This window comes from Ochotona princeps, chromosome 12, assembly GCF_030435755.1.
Source record: "Ochotona princeps isolate mOchPri1 chromosome 12, mOchPri1.hap1, whole genome shotgun sequence".
NCBI classification, from domain to species: domain Eukaryota; kingdom Metazoa; phylum Chordata; class Mammalia; order Lagomorpha; family Ochotonidae; genus Ochotona; species Ochotona princeps.
The window spans coordinates 238,356-260,622 of NC_080843.1; the positions used below are offsets into that span (position 1 = coordinate 238,356).

General features: G+C 60.8%; 2 protein-coding genes across 2 annotated transcripts; both read right to left on the bottom strand.

Moving 5' to 3' along the window:
- Positions 1 to 4,086: 4,086 nt before the first annotated feature.
- On the bottom strand, positions 4,087 to 11,021 carry TMEM255B (transmembrane protein 255B). Its single transcript, XM_004577601.2, has 9 exons — positions 10,967 to 11,021; positions 8,256 to 8,398; positions 7,844 to 7,906; positions 7,271 to 7,360; positions 6,910 to 6,990; positions 6,260 to 6,345; positions 5,171 to 5,330; positions 4,828 to 4,971; positions 4,087 to 4,221 (listed from the first exon to the last, which is right to left on the bottom strand). The coding sequence occupies exons 1-9, from the start codon at positions 11,019 to 11,021 to the stop codon at positions 4,087 to 4,089; spliced, it is 957 nt and encodes a 318-aa protein (XP_004577658.1).
- A 3,920-nt stretch (positions 11,022 to 14,941) lies between these two features.
- GRK1 (G protein-coupled receptor kinase 1) lies at positions 14,942 to 21,787 on the bottom strand. The gene is made up of 7 exons (XM_004577345.2): positions 20,998 to 21,787; positions 20,323 to 20,450; positions 20,059 to 20,216; positions 17,774 to 17,857; positions 16,084 to 16,208; positions 15,672 to 15,873; positions 14,942 to 15,299 (listed from the first exon to the last, which is right to left on the bottom strand). Exons 1-7 carry the CDS (start codon positions 21,694 to 21,696, stop codon positions 15,001 to 15,003), a joined length of 1,695 nt encoding a protein of 564 aa, XP_004577402.2. The 5' UTR covers positions 21,697 to 21,787; the 3' UTR covers positions 14,942 to 15,000.
- Between the last annotated feature and the right edge of the window lie 480 nt (positions 21,788 to 22,267).

Below are 22,267 nucleotides of genomic sequence, written 5' to 3' on the forward strand. Positions count from 1 at the left end.
TTGCGGCTGCTGCTGCCCCAAGCCCCAGGGGGTGGTGGACACCCCCGTGGTGTCCCCTGGAGTGCCCCCACCCTGGGCTGGGTGGGCCACCCGTGTTTGTCTACCCTGGCCATGCCTCTGGTCCTGGCCTCTCCTGGCCCCTCAGCTTCCCAGCTACGGTTGCCCCTGTGGGCAGGATGGGGTGCTCATGTGCCCTTTGATGCTACTTTTCCTCAGTCTTGGGAAGTCTTGGACCAGATTGGACTGGCCCCTTGGGAGCAGGGCTGTGTGCGGGCAGGCCTGGACAGCCGTGGGTCCCACCCCAGCTCAGCCACTGGTGCAGAGCACAGAGCCCATCACTGCTGGTCAGTGAGCTCTGGGCCCGGCTCCCAGTCACTATGTGTACATAAAGTGGGCTGCAGCCATGCCTGGCCAGAGGAGGCCCCAGAGTTGCAGGGGCGGGCATTGCGTGGGAGGAGTGGCTTTGAGGATAGCAGGTACCCAGTGGTGGAGGCAGAGGAGCCAGTGCCTGGAGACCCCTTCTCTCAGACCCTGAGCCACAGGGCCCCGCCCTGCTGCCCTGTTCTGCTCAGTCAGCATGGATCCTTGGTGCAGTGCCCGGGTCCTGGGGCTGCTGTTGCTTGGATCAGTCAACTTACCTCTATACCCCATGTGTGGTGTGGGACACCCCAACTACCGCTGCCAGAGGGGAGGCACTGGCCTCAGTAAGTCCCTGAGCAGTACAGGTGCCTCCATGCACGCGGAGGAACGGGCACCGAGATTGGCGCTGGTCATGGTGAGCAGGGGCCGGGCAGTGCGAAGCAGATTCCAGACACACATACTCACACCCTCTCCCTACCCCTGCCCCACTCCCGCCAGGAGACCCTAGAAGGATGCGGCTGGTGGCAGCTTGCCCTGGGCCACAGTGCTCATGGCTAAGCCTGCCAGCTTCCCTACACTGGAAGGTGGTTCCAGAATGTTCTAGATGTTCCTCTGGCCTTGGGAGCCTCTTTGCTGCCAGCCCCATTCCCCGAGGTTGAGAGGCCAACAGCAGTGGTATGCCAGGGCTGCTGGGCAGGTCTCTGCCCCAGGGCGAAGCAAGGCTGATGATTCTGAGAAAAAAATGGGCTTTGCAGTTTGAGGTTTCTGACCACACAGGACTCCAGGCAGGGTAAGGAAACTTGGACCAAGTGAATGGTCAGGCCTAGGCTGTGGTGGACAACCCCCAGACGTTCCATCCCCTAAGACCCTTGGAAGGTGGGTTGGCCCCTAGCACACCCCAACCCTGTTCCAGCAGGCAGGCCCTGCTCTGGCCTGGCCTGAAGTTACCTGCCTTTGGAGAGGTTGGAGGCCAGACAAGGAAGAACAAGGCCAGTGCTCACCCACTGCAGCCGCCCTCCCCCAAGATGAATGAGGACCTGCAGGGCTGAAGCCTGTGGAAGTCTCCATCCCCTACTGAGTCACCCGCAGAAACCCCTGCTCTTGTGGCTCAGTTGGTCACCCAGGACACCGTGTCCTGAAGCCCAGGCTAGACTCTCAGTAGTCACCCTTGTTGGAGTCTCCTTGTGCTGAGTTTTTGGGCAGCACCATAGGCGATGCCTGTTAATGCCACGACAGAGAGCTACTGAGCACCAGTGGGAGTGACTGCCAGGAAGGCCCATGTAGGACCTCAGATGCCTAACAGATACCCCAAACACCATGAGGTCCCCAAGTCAGAGAAAGCCATGTTGGACTTTGAGCAAAACCAGTGACAGAAGTGATTGAGCTTGGATCTGGTCACCACGACAGATCACAGGAGAGACATACACCACAGGGACACAGACCACAGGAAATCACACCACATGGAAAGAGACCGCAGGGACACAGACTGCAGGGACACAGACCACAGGGACACATACAATAGGGACAGAGACCACAGGGACACAGACCACAGGAAATCACACCACATGGAAAGAGACTGCAGGGACACAGACTGCAGGGACACTGACCACAGGGACACATACAATAGGCACAGAGACCACAGGGACACATACAATAGGGACAGAGACCACAGGGACACAGACCACAGGAAATCACACCACATGGAAAGAGACCACAGGGACACAGACTGCAGGGACACTGACCACAGGGACACATACAATAGGGACAGAGACCACAGGGACACAGACTGCAGGGACACAGACCACAGGGACACATACAATAGGGACAGAGACCACAGGGACACAGACCACAGGAAATCACACCACATGGAAAGAGACTGCAGGGACACAGACTGCAGGGACACAGACCACAGGGACACATACAATAGGGACAGAGACCACAGGGACACAGACCACAGGAAATCACACCACATGGAAAGAGACCGCAGGGACACAGACTGCAGGGACACAGACCACAGGGACACATATAATAGGGACAGAGACCACAGGGACACAGACTGCAGGGACACAGACCACAGGGACACATATAATAGGGACAGAGACCACAGGGACACTGACCACAGGGACACAGACTGCAGGGACACAGACCACAGGGACACATACAATAGGGACAGAGACCACAGGGACACAGACCACAGGGAAAGAGACCGCAGGGACACAGACTGCAGGGACACTGACCACAGGGACACATACAATAGGAACACAGACCACAGGGACATAGACCACAGGGGCACAGACTGCAGGGACACTGACCACAGGGACACATACAATAGGGACTGACCACAGGGACATAGACCACAGGGACACAGACTGCAGGGACACTGACCATAGAGCCACAGACCACAGGGACACAGACCACAGGGACATAGACCGCAGGGACACAGACTGCAGGGACACTGACCACAGGGACATAGACCACAGGGACACTGACCACAGGGACACATACAATAGGGACACTGACCACAGGGACACATACAACAGGGACAGAGACCGCAGGGACATAGACCACAGGACACTGACCTCAGGGACAGAGACCACGGGACACAGACCCTGGCAAGCTTACATGTTGTGGTTTATGTACTGAAATCCAAACACAGCTCTGCATCCTAACAGAATCATTCATGGCTCCCTAATCTCAGCTGTGTAACCCACATGTGTTCTTGCAACACAATGGATCTGCTTCTGTGGCCATGAACAGAACCTAGCCACACTCAGGAGTAACAAGGGCCAGCTGGTCTCTAGCACCACAAAATGGGCAGCTCAGGCTGGGAGCCTTGGACGTGCTGTCCGTCATCAGTTCCCTTCCCTTGCCCAAGTTACTGGGACCAGTCAGAATAGGCAGATCCAGCCAAAACCAGTCAGACCCCATTCTTCCACTTTCCCACATGAGCCTTCAACCTGGAAACCAGCCAGTTCCTCAGGTTTTCTTCACACTGTTTGCTTCTGAGGTGACTTGGTGGTGGGAGCTGTGTGCGCGTCCTCTGCAAGGGCCTGGCCTGGGCTCCTCAGAAGTTGTCCTTGACCAGGGCCTGGAGGAAGTGGGAGGGAAGGGTGAGGGGTGACCAAGGTCAGAGTCCACTGAGGCTGCCACGGGGGTCTGCTCTGCAGATCTGAGCTCCCTGTGGACTCCATGAGGGTGCGGGATTCAAGGTGCTAGAGTAGCCTCCTGTCCCCGTCAGGAGGCCTCAGGGCTGTGGTCTCAGAACAGAGAGCCCAGCTCTACCAGCCAGCAGAAAACTGAGGGCATCTGCTGTATGCATGGACACTGCAGTGTGTTTAGGCCGTGTCGGTGAGCTGCGCCCGTCCCGCGTGGACATGGGCTGTGGTGTCCACCATGCATGGCTGGGGCTGTTTCCCCCTCATCCTCTGGACTCGGAAGCAAGGTGAGCACCTCTCTAGGCTGTGAATGGGTGGTGGCCAGGCAGCAGGAGCTGCTTCTGGGACTCTGCACTCATCTGGAAATTAGTCCCACCCTGGCCAGAGCCCCATGGCAAGAGGACAGCAAGGAATTTCCCAGCCCACAAGGCCTCCAAGGTTGGTCTGTCACATGGGAGGGAAGGGGGACACAGGTCTCTGGAATCTTCTCCCCGGGGCCCATGGGGGCGGCCACAGAAACAGGGCCTCTGGTTGGGGTGGCACTTTCCCGGACAGCTTCAGCCAAGCTCCGTCAGGGAGCGTAGGGAGGAGGTTTCTCTCCGGGGAGAAAGGAGGCCACAGAGCGGAGCTGCGGGGCCTGGGGAGGGAAGTCGCTCCGGCCGCCCTGGGCCTCGGACAGAGACGTGGCTGCAAGGCGGCTGCACGCCTGCAAGTGGATAGAGATGCTCTTGGTCAGCAGGCGCACACACCACACGTCTCCTCACAGAGATCACACATATGGAGTATGTGTGCACACATGTGTGTTTACATGCACACCAGGGGACTTAAAAAATCCTGGACATGCAATCAGGATTTTTGGTGCAAAAACTTTTGCAGGTGCTACATAATGTTGTGTAGTATGTATGTGACTGTGCGTGTGTGTTTCCATGCATGCTCACATGTATATATGAGTGAGGAGCAATCATGCAGTCCAGCTTGTTTTTAAGCACAGCCTGCTGGGGCACAGAAGGAGCAGCCGCAACCAGAGTGGACATAGGACGAGCAGACCAGAAGCCTCAGCATCCTTCTCCCAGAGTGTCCCAGGCACACATGTGCTATGTTGGGCCTCACATCCTGGGCCCATGTGTGCCATGTTGGGATTGTGTCCCAAGCCCCCATAGGTGATCACCGTGGCCACAGCTCATGCACTCCAATCACTAGGCCTCCCCTCCCCATGTCCCCCGAGCCCTGGCCAGCGAGATGGGCAGTGCCACTGGGTTCTCTCAGCAGTGAGGGGCCAGGCCCACAACCCTGGTGGCCACGCACATCCTACCTGAAGTGGCAGAGGATAGGTGGAGCAGGTGGGGAGGGTGGCAGGTGGTGAGCACAAGCCTGGGAAAGCCAGGTGCTGCTGGGCCGGGTTGTAGATGGCGGGGGGTGGGGCAGATGGGCCGTAGGCCAGCTGGGACAGCGGCACCTGCAAAGGCACATGTAGGTGATAATGGACAGTTGGTCATCACACAAGGAGGAGGACTCATGACACAGCAAGTCCCATCAGTAGGGGTGGCTATGACCCTAAATGAGGGCACACACAGGGATTTCCCTTAGAGCAGTACTGGCTGCCATGGGACCTGGTTCTCCCATGCCCCAGTCCTGCAGCCCTGCCCATCACTCACCATGTCCTTGAAGGCCCCAAGGACAGCAGCTGTGATGATGCCCAGCAGCAAGCCCAGCACATTGAGCGCTGTGGACACCCAAAGTAGGCGGTACAGGTGCAACACATCTTGGCAGCCGCGCACACCCAGAAACTCATGGTAGACAGGCACTGGGGAGGGGCTGACAGGATGGGACATGATGAGCTTAGGGTTGCACAGGCAGTGTAGAAGCAGGCAAAAGGGGATGCCAGGGCCTGAGTATGGCCAGGGCAGGGGGTTTGGCTGAGTTTGAGTGTGACTGTGCAGCGGGAGTCTGCTGAGGCTGAGTGTGGCCATGGGGGTTTGTGGCTATGCTTCAAGTCCCCTGGGGCTCTGCTACACCTGGGGAGAGGCTGACCTCACTCACTGGGCCCTAGGCACACAGAAAACAGACCTATGATCTCTGTGGTGAGCAGGTGACAGTGGGGCTATGGGGACAGGGCTGGGCCCAGCAAAATGGCCTCTCTGCTCTCACCTGGGGGAGGGGCAGGGCTTAGCACCTGCATCGCTCCCAGGACCAGCATGAGAAGGAGTCAGAATGGCAGGATAAAACATCCTCAGGCCCCTGCCCTGAGCAGTGACAGGCTGGTCGCTGTCCCAGGCTGGACCAGGCAGGACTGGGCCAAGTTGATGCTGGCTACATGTCCTGAGCCCTCAGCACTTCCTGTGACCTGGAGACATCATACAACTGTGCCAGTGAATGAAGGCATGCTGGAGCTGCTGCCCCCACAGAAGGGGTGGCCCACGTGCAACCTGTGCATGTGCATGACCATCTATGCATGCATGCACATATGTGCATTGTAAATGCGCATGCTTGCACCTGTGAGTATGTGTGAGCATGAGTGCCTGTGTGAACATGTATATATTAATTGCTGTGTGCACACATGCACATTGTGTGCATGTGTGAACATGTGTGTGATTGTATACAACATGTGCATGTGTGTAGGTGTGCCTTGTGAGCATATCTGTATGAGTTGCAGTGTGGTTGTGTGCACATATGTACATTGTGTGTGCATATGTGAACATGTGTGCATGTGTGCCCCCCAGCCTGCTCTGAGCCCTGCCCCTCACCTGTCACAGGTGTACAGGTCACAGCAGTAGCAGGTGTTGCTTCTCACCCTCAGCTGGCACTGGCCACTCACTGAGTAGCACGTGACCTGGGGACAGAGACCTGGTCGGGTCCATACCCTCGACTGGGCCCAAGGCCATTTTCTGCCCGGATCACCCAGATGCAGCGTGCGTGTGGGGCAGCAAGACTCCACCCCCGCAGGAGTTTCTGCTGAGTGAGTCCCAGTTCAGCCAATAGTAATGGAGGGGGCAAGTCTGAGCAGCGCAGAGGACAGGAGGGCTCGCTGCCCCTCCTTGTCCCAGGCCCCTGCCTGTTCTAGCCAGGTCCCCTGGCCCAGGTGGGAGGCCTGACCAGCAGCATTAGCCAGGAGGCCACGTACGCCCCTCTCTGCAGTGTCCAGAGCAGCCCCTCTCTGCAGTGTCCAGAGCAGCTCTGAGGACCCAGAAAGAGCTGAGGTGGATGGAGGCTGCTGCTGTCCGTTCAGCCATGGATGCCTCTATCTGGGACGAGGTGGGGCTGCCGTGTGGGAGGGCAACCCAGCAGCCCAGGCCCAGGGCGGGGCATCAGGTGTCACCGCCCACACAAGCCAGGAACCGGTAGCAGATTGACAGACTGGGAGGGGCTAGGTAGCACTGGACAGATCCGGTCTCACCTCCGTGTGGTGGACGTCATAGAAGTGTCCCTCCTCGCCAGAGTAGAACTGGCATCGGCCTGTGGTCAGCGGCCTCGGCTCCTGGGGACAGAGACACACAGTGCAGGGGCACAGAAAAGCCATGTATGCATCTGCCCAAGCCTTCACACAGACACGGAACAGCCGGCCCGGTCAGTCCACAGGTTCACCATCCTCCCATGTGCTTGTGTCATGTGTATGCGGTGTGGTGGGTGGGTCTGAATCCCCAGCACTGAGACAGAAAGTGAAAGTCAGACACATGCTGGAAAGACCGAGGACCCTGGTGGAGGCTGCAGACCACCTTCCACGTTTCCTTGTAGGAAGAGCCAAGCTGGCAACTCACAATGTGTCTGGCAGCAAAGACCCCATCCACCACAGCACAGCAGAAGGCAGCCACCACCCCAAAGCTGATGAACACGATGGCCGCCACCAGCTGAAAGGGAAGGACAGAGTGTTGGGGGTGAGCCTCCTGGGGTGATCCCTGCTTCTGAAGAGGACAGCAGTGGCCACTGCACACGGTAAGCTCAGTGCCCACACCGACCAGATCCAGGTCGTGTGCGCACAGCTGCCTGCATGTGCCTCCTTGCCACGCACTCCTCTAGCTTCTTCCTGCCGTAATAGACGAATTTTGTGGAGGTGCAGAAGTGGCCCCTGCCAGTGCCTAAATGAAGTTTAGTTGGATTTCAATTCTCACAACCCGTCCCATGAACATGCAGTAGGGCCTTCAGGCAACGGCAGGTAGAGCCTCCCTGGGGACCCCACACTCTTGCAGGACACAGCCAGCTTCTCTGAACCCCAGAATCTGGACCGAAGGATGCGGTGTCCTCCAGGGTGGAACCCCTGCCTGACGCCTCTCACCTGGGAGGCCACGCCCCACCCACCATGCCCCCTCGCCTGGGTACCGCCCCTTGCTCACCATTTGCCGTCTGTTCTCCACCAGAGTGAGGCCCACGAGCCCCAGGAAAGACCCGAAGCCCAGCTGAGGGGAAGAAAACTCAGGGAGATCTGTCAGGTGGTCAGGACAAAGGGACCCCCCTCACGAACCTCCTCTGAAGCCTCAGCCTGGGGCAGGGGCAAGCTTGCGGGGGGCTGGGCAGAGAATTGGGGCAGAACCTGCCCCGAAAACACCTTGTCTCGGTGAGCCAGTGTGAGGAGACAGCGCCGGCCCCTCCTGGGACCCCAGCGCACCTCGCTCAGGCCCACCCAGCACGACCTCACCTCCAGGTGTCACTGTCCTGCGTCCACACACAAGAGAGCAGGAAGCCCCAAGCCCAGCTCTGCTTCAGCAGGCCGTGCCCAGCCCTCCCCTCCCAGGGCCGGGCACTTACAATAATGCCAGGATAGTAGCCTCCCACGGTCACGTTCTCCGTCCTGGTGGTGGCTGCAAGGCCGATTGTCACTATGAGAATGGACACTGCCAGCAGGGAGCCCACAAACCACTGGGCCGTCCTCTTCCTCTTTCCAAAGCCTTCTACAGGGAGGACCAGGAGGGCCTCAGTGAGCTGGGGGCTTGGGGTAAGCCTCTCTCTCTCTGCCAGGCTCTGTCCCTGCTCTGCGTCCTTCCCTGGAGAGTCCCACAGACCTGCATGCCTGCTGCACAGAGCCAGTGCCTGGGAGCCACCTGGCTGCCCAGGGGTGCTCTCCCCACATCCCCAGGGAGAGCATGCAGGGACCAGACAGGTACCCCCGTCGGGGGGAGGGGGATGCGGCTTTCTGGGGATGAAGGCTGTTTTCCGGCCCCAGCCAGTGGACAGAGCAGAGGCAGCAATGCCTCTTGGGGCTAGGTGGGCAAGAGAAGACTGGGGTAGGCGAGTCAGCTCCTTGTGGGGGCTGGGCAAACCCAAACCAGGAGCGTTAGCAATCAGCCACCTCAGTGCCTTGCAGGTGCAAGTGGAACAGCTGGGACTCAAACCGGTTCTCTATGGGATGCTGTCCTGTCAGCTCAGACTTACCCTGCTATGTCTCAACCCCTCACACTGTGTGTTAGTCTGGATTGTGGGAGTTAGCAAAACAGATGTGCGGAAGGCGACAAATAACCCCGAGTGGTGAGGTCCCCTTCAGGGCCACACAGGACTACTCTCCCCAAAGTAGATTTTTCCTTGGACCGTGAGACTTCTCCCTCCACCAGGCGGGCTCCCCTCAGCCAGGTGAATCTCCTTCAGCCATATGGGCATAGGGATGCCCCTGAGCCACGTGGATTCTCCTCAGCCATAGGGATCTCCCTCAGTCACATGGGTTCCCCTAAGCCATGTGGGTCTCCTTGAGCCGTGTGGATTCGCTAAGCCACAAAGATTCCCCTCAGCCATGCAGCCTTGGCCATGCCAGCTCTGGGTCACTTGTAGGCCCTCCAGCGCCTGTGAGAGCAGCAGGATCCTTCCTGAACCTACAGAAGCAAGTACCTGAAACTGCTATGTCCCTCACCACAAGCAGACGCTGCTCTGAGTGCATGTCTGGCCTCCCTGGGCTCCTGTTGAGGAGCTGTTTTCTGGTTCTGGAAGCTTCAGGACCTGTTTGTGACCTTTGGCTTAGCACTTGTCGTCTGTGTCAAGCCATCCAGCCATGCCCTGACCTGCAATGCTGGTGATTAGGCATGTCCCACAGAGGCCCTTCATCCTCCGGGGCCCACATCAGTTGCTTGGCTGCTTCACAGCTTGGCCTGGCACCAGCACTTCCACAGCGTCCTGGGGAAGGCAGGGACCCCAGGAAGGGCCTGTTCTACCCACACAGGTCTCCTATTTCTTCAGGTGCCATGAAGGTGACAGGAGGAAGATACAGTGAGCCATCCTGCTGAGATGTGCTTCTAGTTCCAATCTGGAGAGAAAGGGCCACAGCCACAAGCACCACAGCCCCCAGGACTCAGCACTCTGCTGGCCCAGGGGTCAGTGTGAGCACCACGGCACTGGGAGGCTAGCAGTAGCCCAGCCCCAACACGTCCGCTGATGAAGCTGGTGGCTCCCATAGACCCTCGGGCCTGGACTGTGAGCTTGACTGGAGGGTAGGAGGACTTGCAGGGTGATGGTCATGTAGGTCTGCTTGACTGGGCCCAGGTTCAGCCTCACCAGGACACAGGGAACACCCCTGGTGTCCAGGGCCAAACAGATTTCGCCTCCTGACCTATGAAGTGGTGCTAGGGGCACATACAGGACCCATCCTCCTGCAGACAGGGCTGCCTCCCATGGTGCAGCGTCACCCAGGCCAGGCTGGGTGGGGAGCCCTGAAAGGATGGAGGCTGCACCCACAGCTCCAGCTGCACCCTCCTGCCCTTCCCACCTACCAGCCCCCTGTCCCCATCAGCCTGAGGGACTGAGCCTGAGGAATCTGAGGGCATACAGGCCCTGACCGGAGGGCAGAGCTCAGGCATCCACCATCCCAGCAGACCCTCAGATCCTGCAGGGGGCGTTCCAGACATGGGGCCGACACAGCAGGTCTTCCGTGCCCCCCAGAAAGAGGAAAGAGCTGCCTGGGGTCCCTCATGTCTCCCTGGTACAACTGTAAGAGCACCAGCTGACCGCCTCAACAGAGCCCAGCGGCGGCCAGCTCCCACAGGCAGAGCAGCGCATCCTGGATTATTAATCAGCACTAATTGATCTGGTTTGAAAATATGTTTACTGAAAATGCTCCAGCCAGCATCCCAGTGACCATGGCCCCCAGGAACCAAACAGCCCCCTGAGAACTGCTGACAGAGGAGGTATCTTCTCTCAGTGCCCCGTCCCGTATCCCGTCAGCACCCGCATGGTCGGCTCACAGCCCTGTCCCATGTCCCCTGTTGGAGGAGTCAGGGCCGATGTCTGTCTGTTGGGAAGTAGCAGGGGACAGTTCTGTGTTAAGGTCGGAAGTCAGGACCCTTACCCCTCCTAAGTGAGGAGAAGCCGCCCAACCCTGGAAACTAACCTTGGAGGAGCTCAGTGTGGCCTCCCCCTCTCAACACGGGTCCCAAAAGTGCCAAGCAGACAAGCGGGAGAGGGGACCTGGCCCAGAGCCCATTGCCAGCACTGTCTCTCAGCCCCCACACTGCCCACTAGGAAGGGCCCTAGCTCACCTGTGGTGTCCAGCAGGGCCAAGGGCCCTGGCACAGGAGGCGCCAGTGGCTGCATCACGGTGGCACCAGGACCAGTGCCTGGGGTGGCTGCAGCTGCTCTGGTAGCCAGCACTGCCCGGTGACACAGGAGTCTTGAGCTCCACCCCTCCGCTCCTTCTCTCCTCCCCTGCCCCCTCCGGCTCCAGCCCTGCAGGGAGGGACACAGGGAGGCCATTCCAGGGTGCCCCATGGGGTCCTAGTCTGCACCTGCTGCTGGGCTGGGGCCAGAGGACAACAGGCCTCGGAGATGCTGCCCCTGGACCTGGACCCCAACACGCTGCCCTCCACACTGTGTTAGCTTTGTGTTTTTCTTCAGCCAGTGAGTGGCAGGGCCCATCCACATGCCTGGTGCCCCGCCCCCCCACTCTACTCTCCTGTCAGCTTCAAAGCTGCTCTGGGCAGACAGAATCGGGACTGGGCCAGGGCAGTGACCATCTGAGGGCCTCGCGTGCTGGCAAGAAAGGAAAGTCTCCTTCAGGCATTTTCACAGTCTGGTGTGCTGGGGATCTCTGCAGTGATCAATGTGTAGCTGTTGCTGGGAAAGCTGTCTGCCCGGCAGGGATACCACAGGACTTGTGCTGCCGACACCACCAGGACACTGTGAGTTTGTGACGTGGGCTCTGCAGCTCTAGGAGGGAAGTAAGGGCCAAAGCATTAGCAGGTGCACCTGTGTGAACCAGGCTACAGCCTGCTTGTTACAGATCCTAGGTGTCTGGGGCAGTCAGTGGTCTCCGGGCTATGTGCACCTGGCCCCTGCAGCTCTCAGGAGGCCCGGCGGCTATTGGCTGGACACGAGTCCTTCCGTAACCCAATAGTTTCTGAAACGCGGCACCAGGATGAATAATGCAAACCCGCCATCAGGGAAGCCAAGCATGAGGGGGATAGGAATTGTTGGAATTCAGCTCCGGCAGAGCCTGGCTGCAGTGGGTCAGGGGGCTGGAGGGTCCATGGCCAAGACAGCCCAGATAACAAGCCCCATAGGGAGGCTCTGCCATGCCGTGTGTTTCATGCTAGGACCCCAGGAGCCACAGTCATGCACAGGGCAGGCCATGAGGGTCCCTAGGGAGGCCCTGTATCCCCTGTGTACTACACTTATTCCCAGACCTCCCAGGGGCCTCCATGCTGGCACCCAGGGGTGGCCTGGACAGTTGCTGCCCGGAGGAGGTCGAGGTTTAGCTTCTGACGCTGGAAATGAAGACAGAATCTTCTGGCTGGGCAGGGGCTGGGACCACCAGCTGCCCGCTGCCCTGTATGATTGATTGCTTGGCAGCTCTGGCTCTGGCTAAGCCCATTTGTGTTTAGCAAATGTGTGAAAACCCAGATAGGAGCCACCCAGGGGAGGTGAACGGAGGCTGGGGTCAGCCTAGGGGTGGCCCACCCGGCTGGGGACAGCCCTGGGCCCAGCTGCTCTGGGCCCTTCTCTCTGGGGAAGCCCTGAGTGAGCTTGGCCTGCTGGCCTGAAGAGGTGCCCTCCTATCCCTCCTGCTCCCTTACAGCCTGGAGAACGCTGACCGTGGGAGGCACATATTGCTGCCCAGGTAGAACTGCGCCTAAGCCACTGCACGGCTGGGTCAGCTCAGCTTCTGTGGAGGGCCCTGGGCAGGCCAGGCAGCACACTGAGATGGGCAAATGGCATCACCCCTCAGTACATGACCAGGTGACATCACAGCATAAGATAGGACCAGGATGGACCACACAATACCTCCCACTCCCTAAAGTCATGTGTGCCTTCACAAGTACTTGTCAGCCCTGTGGCTGCCTCAGAAGGTAATGCTCAGTCAGTGAGAAGCCTGACCGGCCAGACCTTCCACTGTACATGCAGAACACTGCACACCCTGCTGTGAGGGCAGCTCAGCGTGTGCGCCTAGAAACCGGGCAGGGGCGAGGCGTGCTCAGCGTGTGAGCCTGGAATCCGGGCAGGGGCGAGGCGTGCTCAGCGTGTGAGCCTGGAATCCGGGCAGGGGCGAGGCGTGCTCAGCGTGTGAGCCTGGAAACAGGGCAGGGGCGAGGTGTGCTCAGCGTGTGAGCCTGGAAACAGGGCAGGGGTGAGGTGTGCTCAGCGTGTGAGCCTGGAAACAGGGCAGGGGTGAGGCATGCTCAGCGTGTGAGCCTGGAAACAGGGCAGGGGTGAGGTGTGCTCAGCGTGTGAGCCTGGAAACAGGGCAGGGGTGAGGCATGCTCAGCGTGTGCGCCTAGAAACCGGGCAGGGGCGAGGCGTGCTCAGCGTGTGAGCCTGGAATCCGGGCAGGGGCGAGGCATGCTCAGCGTGTGAGCCTGGAATCCGGGCAGGGGCGAGGCGTGCTCAGCGTGTGAGCCTGGAAACAGGGCAGGGGCGAGGTGTGCTCAGCGTGTGAGCCTGGAAACAGGGCAGGGGTGAGGCATGCTCAGTGTGCGAGCCTGGAAACCTGGCAAGGGAGAGGCGTGCTCAGTCTGTGCACCTGGAAACCGGGCAGGGATGATTCCTGTCTAGTGTGCAATTGCAGAACCTGGTTAGGAGGGTCTCAAGCAGTGGGCTGCTCAGATGAATGCCCCAGGCAGTTTGAGGACACACCTCCACAATGCAGAGGCCGCTCTCAGGCTCTTCCTGTGGATTCTGCAATGACAGCATCAGACGAAGCGGAAGACAGAGGGTGGCTATGCTGAGGTTTTATTAGGACAGACCTTCAGTGGGCGACTGGAGACCCTTATCGTTTCTAATACACTAGCTCCTCCAGGGTTTGGTAAAGGCAACCCCTACTCCCACAAGGTGTTTGGGTCTTGGCCAGCTGACCATTCCTGCCGGTGGCCTAACACAAACAGCACGCAGTCAGGGCCCAGTTTTGACCACAATCCACGGCTGCTGCCACGATCATTCCATTTCACAGAGGAAGAACGTGCAGCCTGGGGACAGCCTGGGGTGTGGGTGCAGTACATGCTGCTTTCCTGCAGAGAGCTCACACATGCACCATGCATGGCAATGACCGAGGACACAGTGCGTCCACACATGGCACTGACCACATGGGACACCTACTATGAACATGGACATCCTTGGGACTAGCATGTGGCAATCCAGGTGAGGGTACTGTCTGTGCCGCCGGCATCTCATCAATTCATGTTTTATTTGCTTCACTTTCTGGCACCTGTGAGCACACAGGAGTCGACACACATGGCCTGAGGACCTGTGTCCACCACACCTGGCATGATGTCTCTGAACCTGTGGGCAGGGAGCCCTGGGATTTTGTGTTTTCCATTCCTCTACCACTCTTCCCCTGGGACTCAATGTCCGCAGGAAGTGCCCTTCCCCAGGAACCCTGGCTCTACCGGTCACCCCTGGCCATTTCCAGACCCTTCTGGACCACAGGAACTGTCCTCCCACTCCCACCCTCAGGCTGAGGGCAGAGTCCTCTGTCCTTCCTCTCTGGCGTAGGACGTTTGGGTGGCACCCACTCCCTCTCGTGTCTTCCAACTCCTCCCTAGAAAGGCCGAGGCCCCTGCTGTGGAGTGAGTCCTTCGGCCTTGAAGCCCCAACCTTTTCCTACTGGACCAGCTTCACCTGAGGCCCTGCTTAGCCACAGGATGGACATTGCTGTGGAAACTGTTCCAGGCCAGTATCTGTCCAGGGCTGATGAGTACAGCTCTCCTCTCCTGGCCCTGTGTCCCAGTGGGGCTGGGCAGCGTCCCGGCCAGCAGAGGAGTCAGTGGGAGGGGGGCCTCTCCAAGCCAGCCTTTTGCATGACCTCGGGTGTCCACACCAATGGTTGGGCTGCCATCCACACCAGGGACCCTCTCTGTGCAGGTGGACACCATGTGGCAGCCGGCACCTCTGTGGGGTTTTGGAGTGGAGGGGGCAAAAGTCACGACAGCCCTCAGGTCAGGTCCAGCCGCCCCATCCCTGCCCTGGCTTCCCCCTCCTCCTGGTGCCCAGGCAGGCCTGGGACAGGGCTCTGCCCCCTCCCCTGCTCCCTGGGCTGGAGGCCCCCAGAGCCTCCACCCACTACACCTGGCCAGGAGGGCCCCTAGGAGAGCAGGCACATCCCCGACTTGGAGACAGGTGCTGGGTCCTCCGCTGCAAGGCCCTTCATGTCATCAGGCATCTTGCCATCCTCGCGCCACACGTTCAGGTCCCCAAAAATGCCCGTCTCGATCATCTCCTCCTGCCAGGGCACAGGGCAGGTGCCACTGGCAAACTCTCGGAAGAAGTCGGTGTCTGCCTGCTCCAAGGCTATGCCCCGGACTGTGGAGAAGGCCCCCACGTCCTGGATGTTCTTGGCGTAGACAGTCCGGGAGTCCGGGATAAAGGGCGGAGTCAGCATCCCTGTGGGCGAGCAGGGGCCTGAGCCAGGGCTGGAGGGCAGCCGCGTGGCCCATGGCAAAGCGCAGCCCCCAGGGGTGTGGCCCTGTGCAAGTCAGCCTCAGACACGCATGCAAACATACTGACACATATGTGCATTTACTAGCAAGTGAACTGATGCAGTCGCGCAGTTAACACATACACTCAGACACACATACGTGAAGGTCTATGCACTGACATGCACACACACACTCACACAGGTCTACATTCTCTCCCACACTCAACAGGGCGGAGACGCAGGCAGTGGGCAAGCCCTGGCAGCTGGTCTGGGGGTGAACCATAGCTGGTTTTGTGGTCTGTCCCGGGCCTGGGCCCTCTGGGGCATGATGGGCATACCGGCCTCGAGCTGCCGCCAGTTGATGTCCTTGAAGAGCGGCTGGGCCCGCAGCAGGTCGCAGCTGCCCTCGCGGAACCCCAGGCGCCTCTCGGGGTCCTTCTCCAGCAGCGCCTCGCACAAGGCCTTGCAGTCCAGGCTGAACTTGTCCGGGTACGAGATGGCCTCGGACAGGACGCGCTGCCTCAGCTCCTTGTTCTCCACCTGCAGGCCGCGCCCAGGTCAGCCTCCAGCCCTGCAGCTCCAATCCAGGGCTCCCCGAGGGCCGGACCGCGGGAAGAGGGCAGGACTGGACACCTGAGAGCTGGCCAGCAGCCTGGCCCCGCCCCGGCCCCGCCCGCTCTCTGCCCCGCCCCCACACCCCTCTCCACCTCGACGGGCACCCCTTCCTCCGCCTCCAAACCTGGCTCCTACCTTCTCTCCCCGGGCCCGGAAGGGTCCCCTGGCCGCGATCATCTCGTATAAGGTCACCCCCAGGGCGAAGTAGTCCACGGAAAAGTCATACTCTTCACTGCGCAGCAGCTCGGGGGCCATGAACCCTGTGGAGGGCCAGAGCCGGGCCCTGAGCTGCAGGCTTAGGGGCAGGGCAGCCTAAGGCCGGAACACGGACAGGGATGGACACAGCCCAAGGGCTGGCTGACATCCAGGGCCTGTGTCTGCGGAGTCCCACTGCAGTGCGTGAATGGACAAGGGGATGGGTGGACTCTGTCTTGGTATGTTCTCCTCGTCTTGTGTTCACTGACACCTCACTCGCTGCTGGGGGCTGTGGTGGACTGGTCATGAACCCACAGCAGCAGCTCTCCAGGCAGTTGTCCGCGCCAGCAAAGGGGCCGAGCAAGATCCAGGAGACAGTCGCATGGCTTCGCCGGGATCTTGACATCTGCCCTGACTTCAGCATGTGCAGGATCTGAGCCCTGAGCGTGCTGGCCAGGCCGGAGCCCAGCGTCCATCGTAGCTCAGGAAAAACGCTGGACTGGCAGCCAGCGCAAGGGCAGCAGCGCCTCTGGTGGCCTGCTGGGTGTCCACACGCAGCACTCAGCTACAGGCTCTGGAGTTCAGAGCCTCAAATTCAGGTTTTGGGGTGGCTCAGCGTTCCCTTGCCCTGCCCCAGGCTGCAGAGGACACAGGCTGACTGGGATTCCAGGGGTCCCAGGACACACACTGGACCCAGCCACTGCACAGCCCCACCTTGGGGGAAGCCCTTTCCCCGCAAAACTCCCAGGAGGAAGACAGACTTCCAGAACTTTGCCTGCACAGTAAGAGACACAGGGCAGGGGCACAGGAGACTGGCAGACAGCTGCAAACACACACCCCATGTGCCCAGTGCCCTCCCGGGGCTCAGGGTCCAGGGGAAGACCCCAAGGTGGCCTGGAACACAGACCCTGCCCACTCGACGTGTGTTGCTTCCTGCCTGCCTGGGACTGAGGCAGAACTCATGTCCACACACACACTGACATGGCCAAACAGACAGACATAAACAGAGACACGTATATGCTGTATCCACACAGCATGTAGCTGCACGGCCAGCTCAAGGTCAGGAAGTAGCTCAAACACACAGACCTGTACATACTGTGAATGCATGAACACACGGAGGTACAACCAGCAATAAACACGTGTGTGCACAAACACAGCAATGTAGCCACACATGTGCATCTTGGCAACTGTACATATGAGTGCACACAAACAGGCAGATGGTGCATGTACCATGTACGGAACACACATGTAGACTCGATGGTGCAGGATGCATGGGGGTGAAAGCCTGTGTGAACACATGTGTGCTGTGTCAGGTCCTCTGTGGTGTGGCCTCGCAGCACGCTCGGGCTCCAGCCGCATCAGGTTCTGGACACCCTCATTGTGCTGGCACCCTGAGAGCCAGGGAGTCTCAGGGTCATGTGTGTACATCTCGTGATGTAGCAGCCCTGACAGCACCACAGCTGTCGGTCATTGGGCGTGTAAGATGTGTGTGGGCCACCTGCAGGGCGCACAGAGCCTCTGGGGGGGACCTGGCCCGACTCTGGTGCCTGTCCTGTGGCTGAGAAGCCACCCCCAGGCCAGGCAAAGGTTGCCCACCCTGCTCCCAGCCCACCTGTGCTTACAGTCTCACCTGGGGTCCCTGCATATCCCTTGGTTTTGGTCTGTCCCTCCTCCAGCTCCACAGCCAGCCCAAGGTCAGAAATGCGGATGTTGCCTGGGAGCAAACACGGCTGAGGTCACACGGAACCAGGGCACCTGGCGAGTTCAGAGCATAGGGGCCAGCAGCACCCTCTGCAGACACACACACACTCACAGACGTGTGTACACACATAAACCCACAGAACACCCACATACAGATACATCACACCTACGCCTCATGCATACATCCCTCCACACACAGCTACTGGACCAGCCTCTGGGCCACAGTGCTTGATGGCACCACAGAGCGCTCAGTGCAGGGCTGTGTGCGGCTCTGAGGGGGCTGTGCAGGTCAGGCATTGCAGGGCTTTTAGGGGCAGTGCAGGGCTTTTAGGGGCAGTGCAGGGCGGTGTGGGGCAGTGCAGGGCTGTGTGGGGCAGTGCAGGGCGGTGTGGGGCAGTGCAGGGCTGTGTGGGGCAGTGCAGGGCGGTGTGGGGCAGTGCAGGGCTTTTAGGGGCAGTGCGGAGCAGTGCAGGGCGGTGTGGGGCAGTGCAGGGCTTTTAGGGGCAGTGTAGGGCTGTGTGGGGCAGTGTAGGGCTGTGCGGGGCAGTGCAGGGCTGTGTGGGGCAGTGCGGGGCTGTGTGGGGCAGTGCGGGGCTGTGTGGGGCACTGCGGGGCAGTGCAGGGCAGTGCGGGGCAGTGCAGGGCTGTGTGGGGCAGTGCGGGGCAGTGCGGGGCAGTGCAGGGCTGTGTGGGGCAGTACAGGGCAGTGCGGGGCAGTGCAGGGCTGTGTGGGGCAGTGCAGGTCAGTGCAGGGCTGTGTGGGGCAGTGCAGGGCTGTGTGGGGCTGTGTGGGGCAGTGCGGGGCAGTGCAGGGCTGTGTGGGGCAGTGCAGGCCAGCGCAGGGCAGTGCGAGGCAGTGCAGGGCTGTGCGGGGCAGTGCAGGGCTGTGTGGGGCAGTGCGGGGCAGCGCAGGGTTGTGTGGGGCAGTGTGGGTCAGTGCAGGGTTGTGTGGGCAGCGCAGGGCTGTGTGGGGCAGTGCAGGGCTGTGTGGGCAGCGCAGGGTTGTGTGGGCAGTGCAGGGCTGTGTGGGTCAGTGAAGGTCAGCGCAGGGCTGTGTGGGGCAGTGCAGGTCAGTGCAGGTCAGTGCAGGGCTGTGTGGGGCAGTGCAGGGCTGTGCGGGGCAGTGCAGGGCTGTGTGGGGCAGTGTGGGGCTGTGTGGGGCAGTGCGGGGCAGTGCAGGGCTGTGTGGGGCAGTGCAGGTCAGTGCAGGTCAGTGCAGGGCTGTGTGGGGCAGTGCAGGGCTGTGCGGGGCAGTGCAGGGCTGTGTGGGGCAGTGTGGGGCTGTGTGGGGCAGTGCAGGGCAGTGCAGGGCTGTGTGGGGCAGTGTGGGGCAGTGTGGGGCAGTGTGGGGCAGTGCAGGGCTGTGTGGGGCAGTGCAGGTCAGTGCAGGTCAGTGCAGGGCTGTGTGGGGCAGTGCAGGGCTGTGCGGGGCAGTGCAGGGCTGTGTGGGGCAGTGTGGGGCTGTGTGGGGCAGTGCGGGGCAGTGCAGGGCTGTGTGGGGCAGTGCGGGGCTGTGTGGGGTAGTGCGGGGCAGTACAGGGCTGTGTGGGGCAGTGCAGGGCTGTGTGGGGCTGTGTGGGGCAGTGCGGGGCAGCGCAGGGCTGTGTGGGCAGTGCAGGGCAATGCAGGGCAGTGCGAGGCAGTGTGGGTCAGTGCAGGGCTGTGTGGGCAGTGCAGGTCAGTGCAGGGTTGTGTGGGGCAGTGCGGGGCAGCGCAGGGCTGTGTGGGGCAGTGCAGGGCTGTGTGGGGCTGTGTGGGGCAGTGCAGGGCTGTGTGGGCTGTGCAGGTCAGTGCAGGGCTGTGTGGGGCAGTGCAGGGCTGTGTGGGCAGTGCAGGTCAGTGCAGGGCTGTGTGGGGCAGTGCAGGTCAGCGCAGGGCTGTGTGGGGCAGTGCAGGTCAGCGCAGGGCTGTGTGGGGCAGTGCAGGGCTGTGTGGGGCAGTGCAGGGCTGTGTGGGGCAGTGCAGGTCAGCGCAGCGCTGTGTGGGCAGTGCAGGGCTGTGTGGGGCAGTGCAGGGCTGTGTGGGGCAGTGCAGGTCAGCGCAGGGCTGTGTGGGGCAGTGCAGGGCTGTGTGGGGCAGTGCAGGTCAGTGCAGGGCTGTGTGGGGCAGTGCAGGTCAGTGCAGGGCTGTGTGGGCAGTGCAGGGCTGTGTGGGGCAGTGCGGGGCAGTGCGGGGCAGTGCGGGGCAGTGCGGGCTGGCCGAGCTCATGCCCACCGTCATTGTCCAGCAGCACGTTCTCAGGCTTGAGGTCACGGTAGACAATACGATGCTGGTGCAGGTGCTCCAGGCCACTGATGATCTGTGCTGTGTAGAAGATGGCACGCACCTCGGGGAAGCCGGGGTTCTCCTCATCCACGTTGTAGATGTGGTACCTGCGGGAGGGCAGGGCTGAGCATCGTGTGGGACAGCTGGCCACCCTCCTGTGGCCATGCAGGGGACCGGGACATCCTCGTGGAGCCCTGCCCCCAGCATTCTCACCGCACATCACCACCGTTCATGATGGTCATCACCAGGCAGAGGTCCGTCTTGGTTTCGAATGTGTAGGCCAGGGACACGATGAACCTGCTGTGTACTTTGGCGAGGATCTTCTTCTCCACCATGGCTCCCTGCGGGCCGGGATGGGGCACAGGCCTGCGCTGGGCATCTGGGCAGACACCGGGTGCGGACCGCATCTGGCCTGCCCGTGCCAGGTCCACCCAGTCACTGGGAACGCATGCCTGGCGTCTCCAGCGTGCAGCCCAGGGTTCAGAGGCATGCCCACTCTTCCCTCCTGCCCAGTGGGGTCAGCATGCTGAGGTCTAGCAGGGTGAGAGGCTTGCAAGAGTTCTCAGCCACTAGAACCACAGTCACCTCTACCTGATCCCACAGCTGGCCACCAACCTGGAGGGGCAAGGCCACACCCAAGTCATGCCCTAGAGACTACGCAGCTTTGCCTGACCTGCCCAAGTGGATATGGACACCAAGGCCAGTGGGGGGTGGGGAATCAGCGGGGTGGAGGCTCCAGCACCAGTCCCTTGAGCAGCAGCCCCCTGCCCAGCCGCTGTCTCCCTGTGCCCTCCCAAGAGCCAGGGCAGGAGTCCAGGGGACATCCTGTGCTCATAGGCCCGACAGCCATCTTTGCATGTCCCCTGCCACCCACCACGGGCCACGCACCTGGTAGCCCTTCCTCTTCTTGAGCCGCTTCTTGTTGAGCTTCTTGCAGGCGTACATCTTGCCGGTGGCCTTCATCTGGCAGGCTGACACCTCCCCGAAGCCCCCTTTGCCCAGGACCCGGAAGTCCAGGAACCAGTCCTCCCCAATGGGCTGGGCCTCCAGCCACTTCCACTGCAGGAACCGCAGGAAGTGCAAGCTGTCCAGGTACTCCTGAAAGGGCCCCTGGCCCAGGTGGGCCAGCGTGGCCTGCAGCAGTGGCTGGAAGACCCTGTCCTGGCTGGCCAGGGGCCCCTCCCTCATCCGCGCCACTGCCCCCTCCTCTAGGAAGTTGCAGAAGAGTGTGGCCTGGGGCTCAAGGTACTGGGCCAGGATGGCCTGGGCCTTGTGTGGCCGCAGGTCATCGTCGGCTGTGTCATAGTCCTCAATGTCCTGCCACAGCCCCAGCGCTGGAAGGTGCCTGCTCTCTGTGCCCAGAAATTGCTGGAAGAGTCGCTTGCCAATGGGCTGCTGTTGGCACAGGCTCTCAAAGTCCATGCTGAGGCTGTCTCGCAGAGCCTGACACTTGGACAGTGGGGGCAGCCGCAGCTTGGCCAGGTACTTCTTGTCGCGTGAAGATGGAGTGACGCTGCCGTCAAAGCTACCCCGGGCAGCGATGAAGGCTGAGTTGGCCACCACCGTCTCCAGGGCTCCAAAATCCATCGTGCCGCTGGCCTGACCCCTCTGCCCTTGGCCTGTGGCCTGCTCCTGTCCTCTGGGGCCCAGGGAGACGTCCTCTGAGGTGAGGCCGCTGGCCAGGAATCCCCGGGATCTACAGCTGACGCAGCACCAAGGTTCAATCCCAGCCAGGATCAGCGAGGACACTCAGGGGTCACTGGCAGGTGCAGAAGAAAGAATCTCCTAAGCCGCTTGGAGGAGGATTAGGCAGAGCCTCTGGCTCCAGGTCTGACTTGACTCTCCCCAGGTGAGGCCCCAGCACAGCTGAGCGGCCAGTGTCCAGTGGTCTTTCTCCTCACCTACGGTTTGCCACGAGTAGCCTCCCTAGGGGGAACACAGCCCCGGCTGAATCCACCCGGGTTGAGCCTCCCCAGGGAAATGCAGGCAGGTGGGCACACCTGAAACCCCTGGAAGCACCTGGGTGCACCTGGGGGTAGTAGAACCAGTAGGAACGCTGAGCTCTAGTGGGACTGCTCCGTGACCATGTGGGAAGGACAAGGATGAGCATGGGGCTGCGGGGGAGGCACCCTGACTTCTGATGAATCACTGGGGCCAG

Excerpts from the sequence above, each read along its gene's own strand:
- TMEM255B (XM_004577601.2), bottom strand. The coding sequence starts at position 11,021 with ATGCAGCCACTGGCGCCTCCTGTGCCAGGGCCCTTGGCCCTGCTGGAC. Across the intron at positions 6,991-7,270 it reads TCTTTGCTGCCAGACACATT|GAGCCGAGGCCGCTGACCAC; the intron begins GTGAGTTGCCAG and ends CTCTGTCCCCAG. Across the intron at positions 6,346-6,909 it reads ATGACGTCCACCACACGGAG|GTCACGTGCTACTCAGTGAG; the intron begins GTGAGACCGGAT and ends CTCTGTCCCCAG.
- GRK1 (XM_004577345.2), bottom strand. The coding sequence starts at position 21,696 with ATGGATTTTGGAGCCCTGGAGACGGTGGTGGCCAACTCAGCCTTCATC. Across the intron at positions 16,209-17,773 it reads GGGATATGCAGGGACCCCAG|GGTTCATGGCCCCCGAGCTG; the intron begins GTGAGACTGTAA and ends GGCCCTCCACAG. Across the intron at positions 15,874-16,083 it reads TCCGGGCCCGGGGAGAGAAG|GTGGAGAACAAGGAGCTGAG; the intron begins GTAGGAGCCAGG and ends CGCGGCCTGCAG.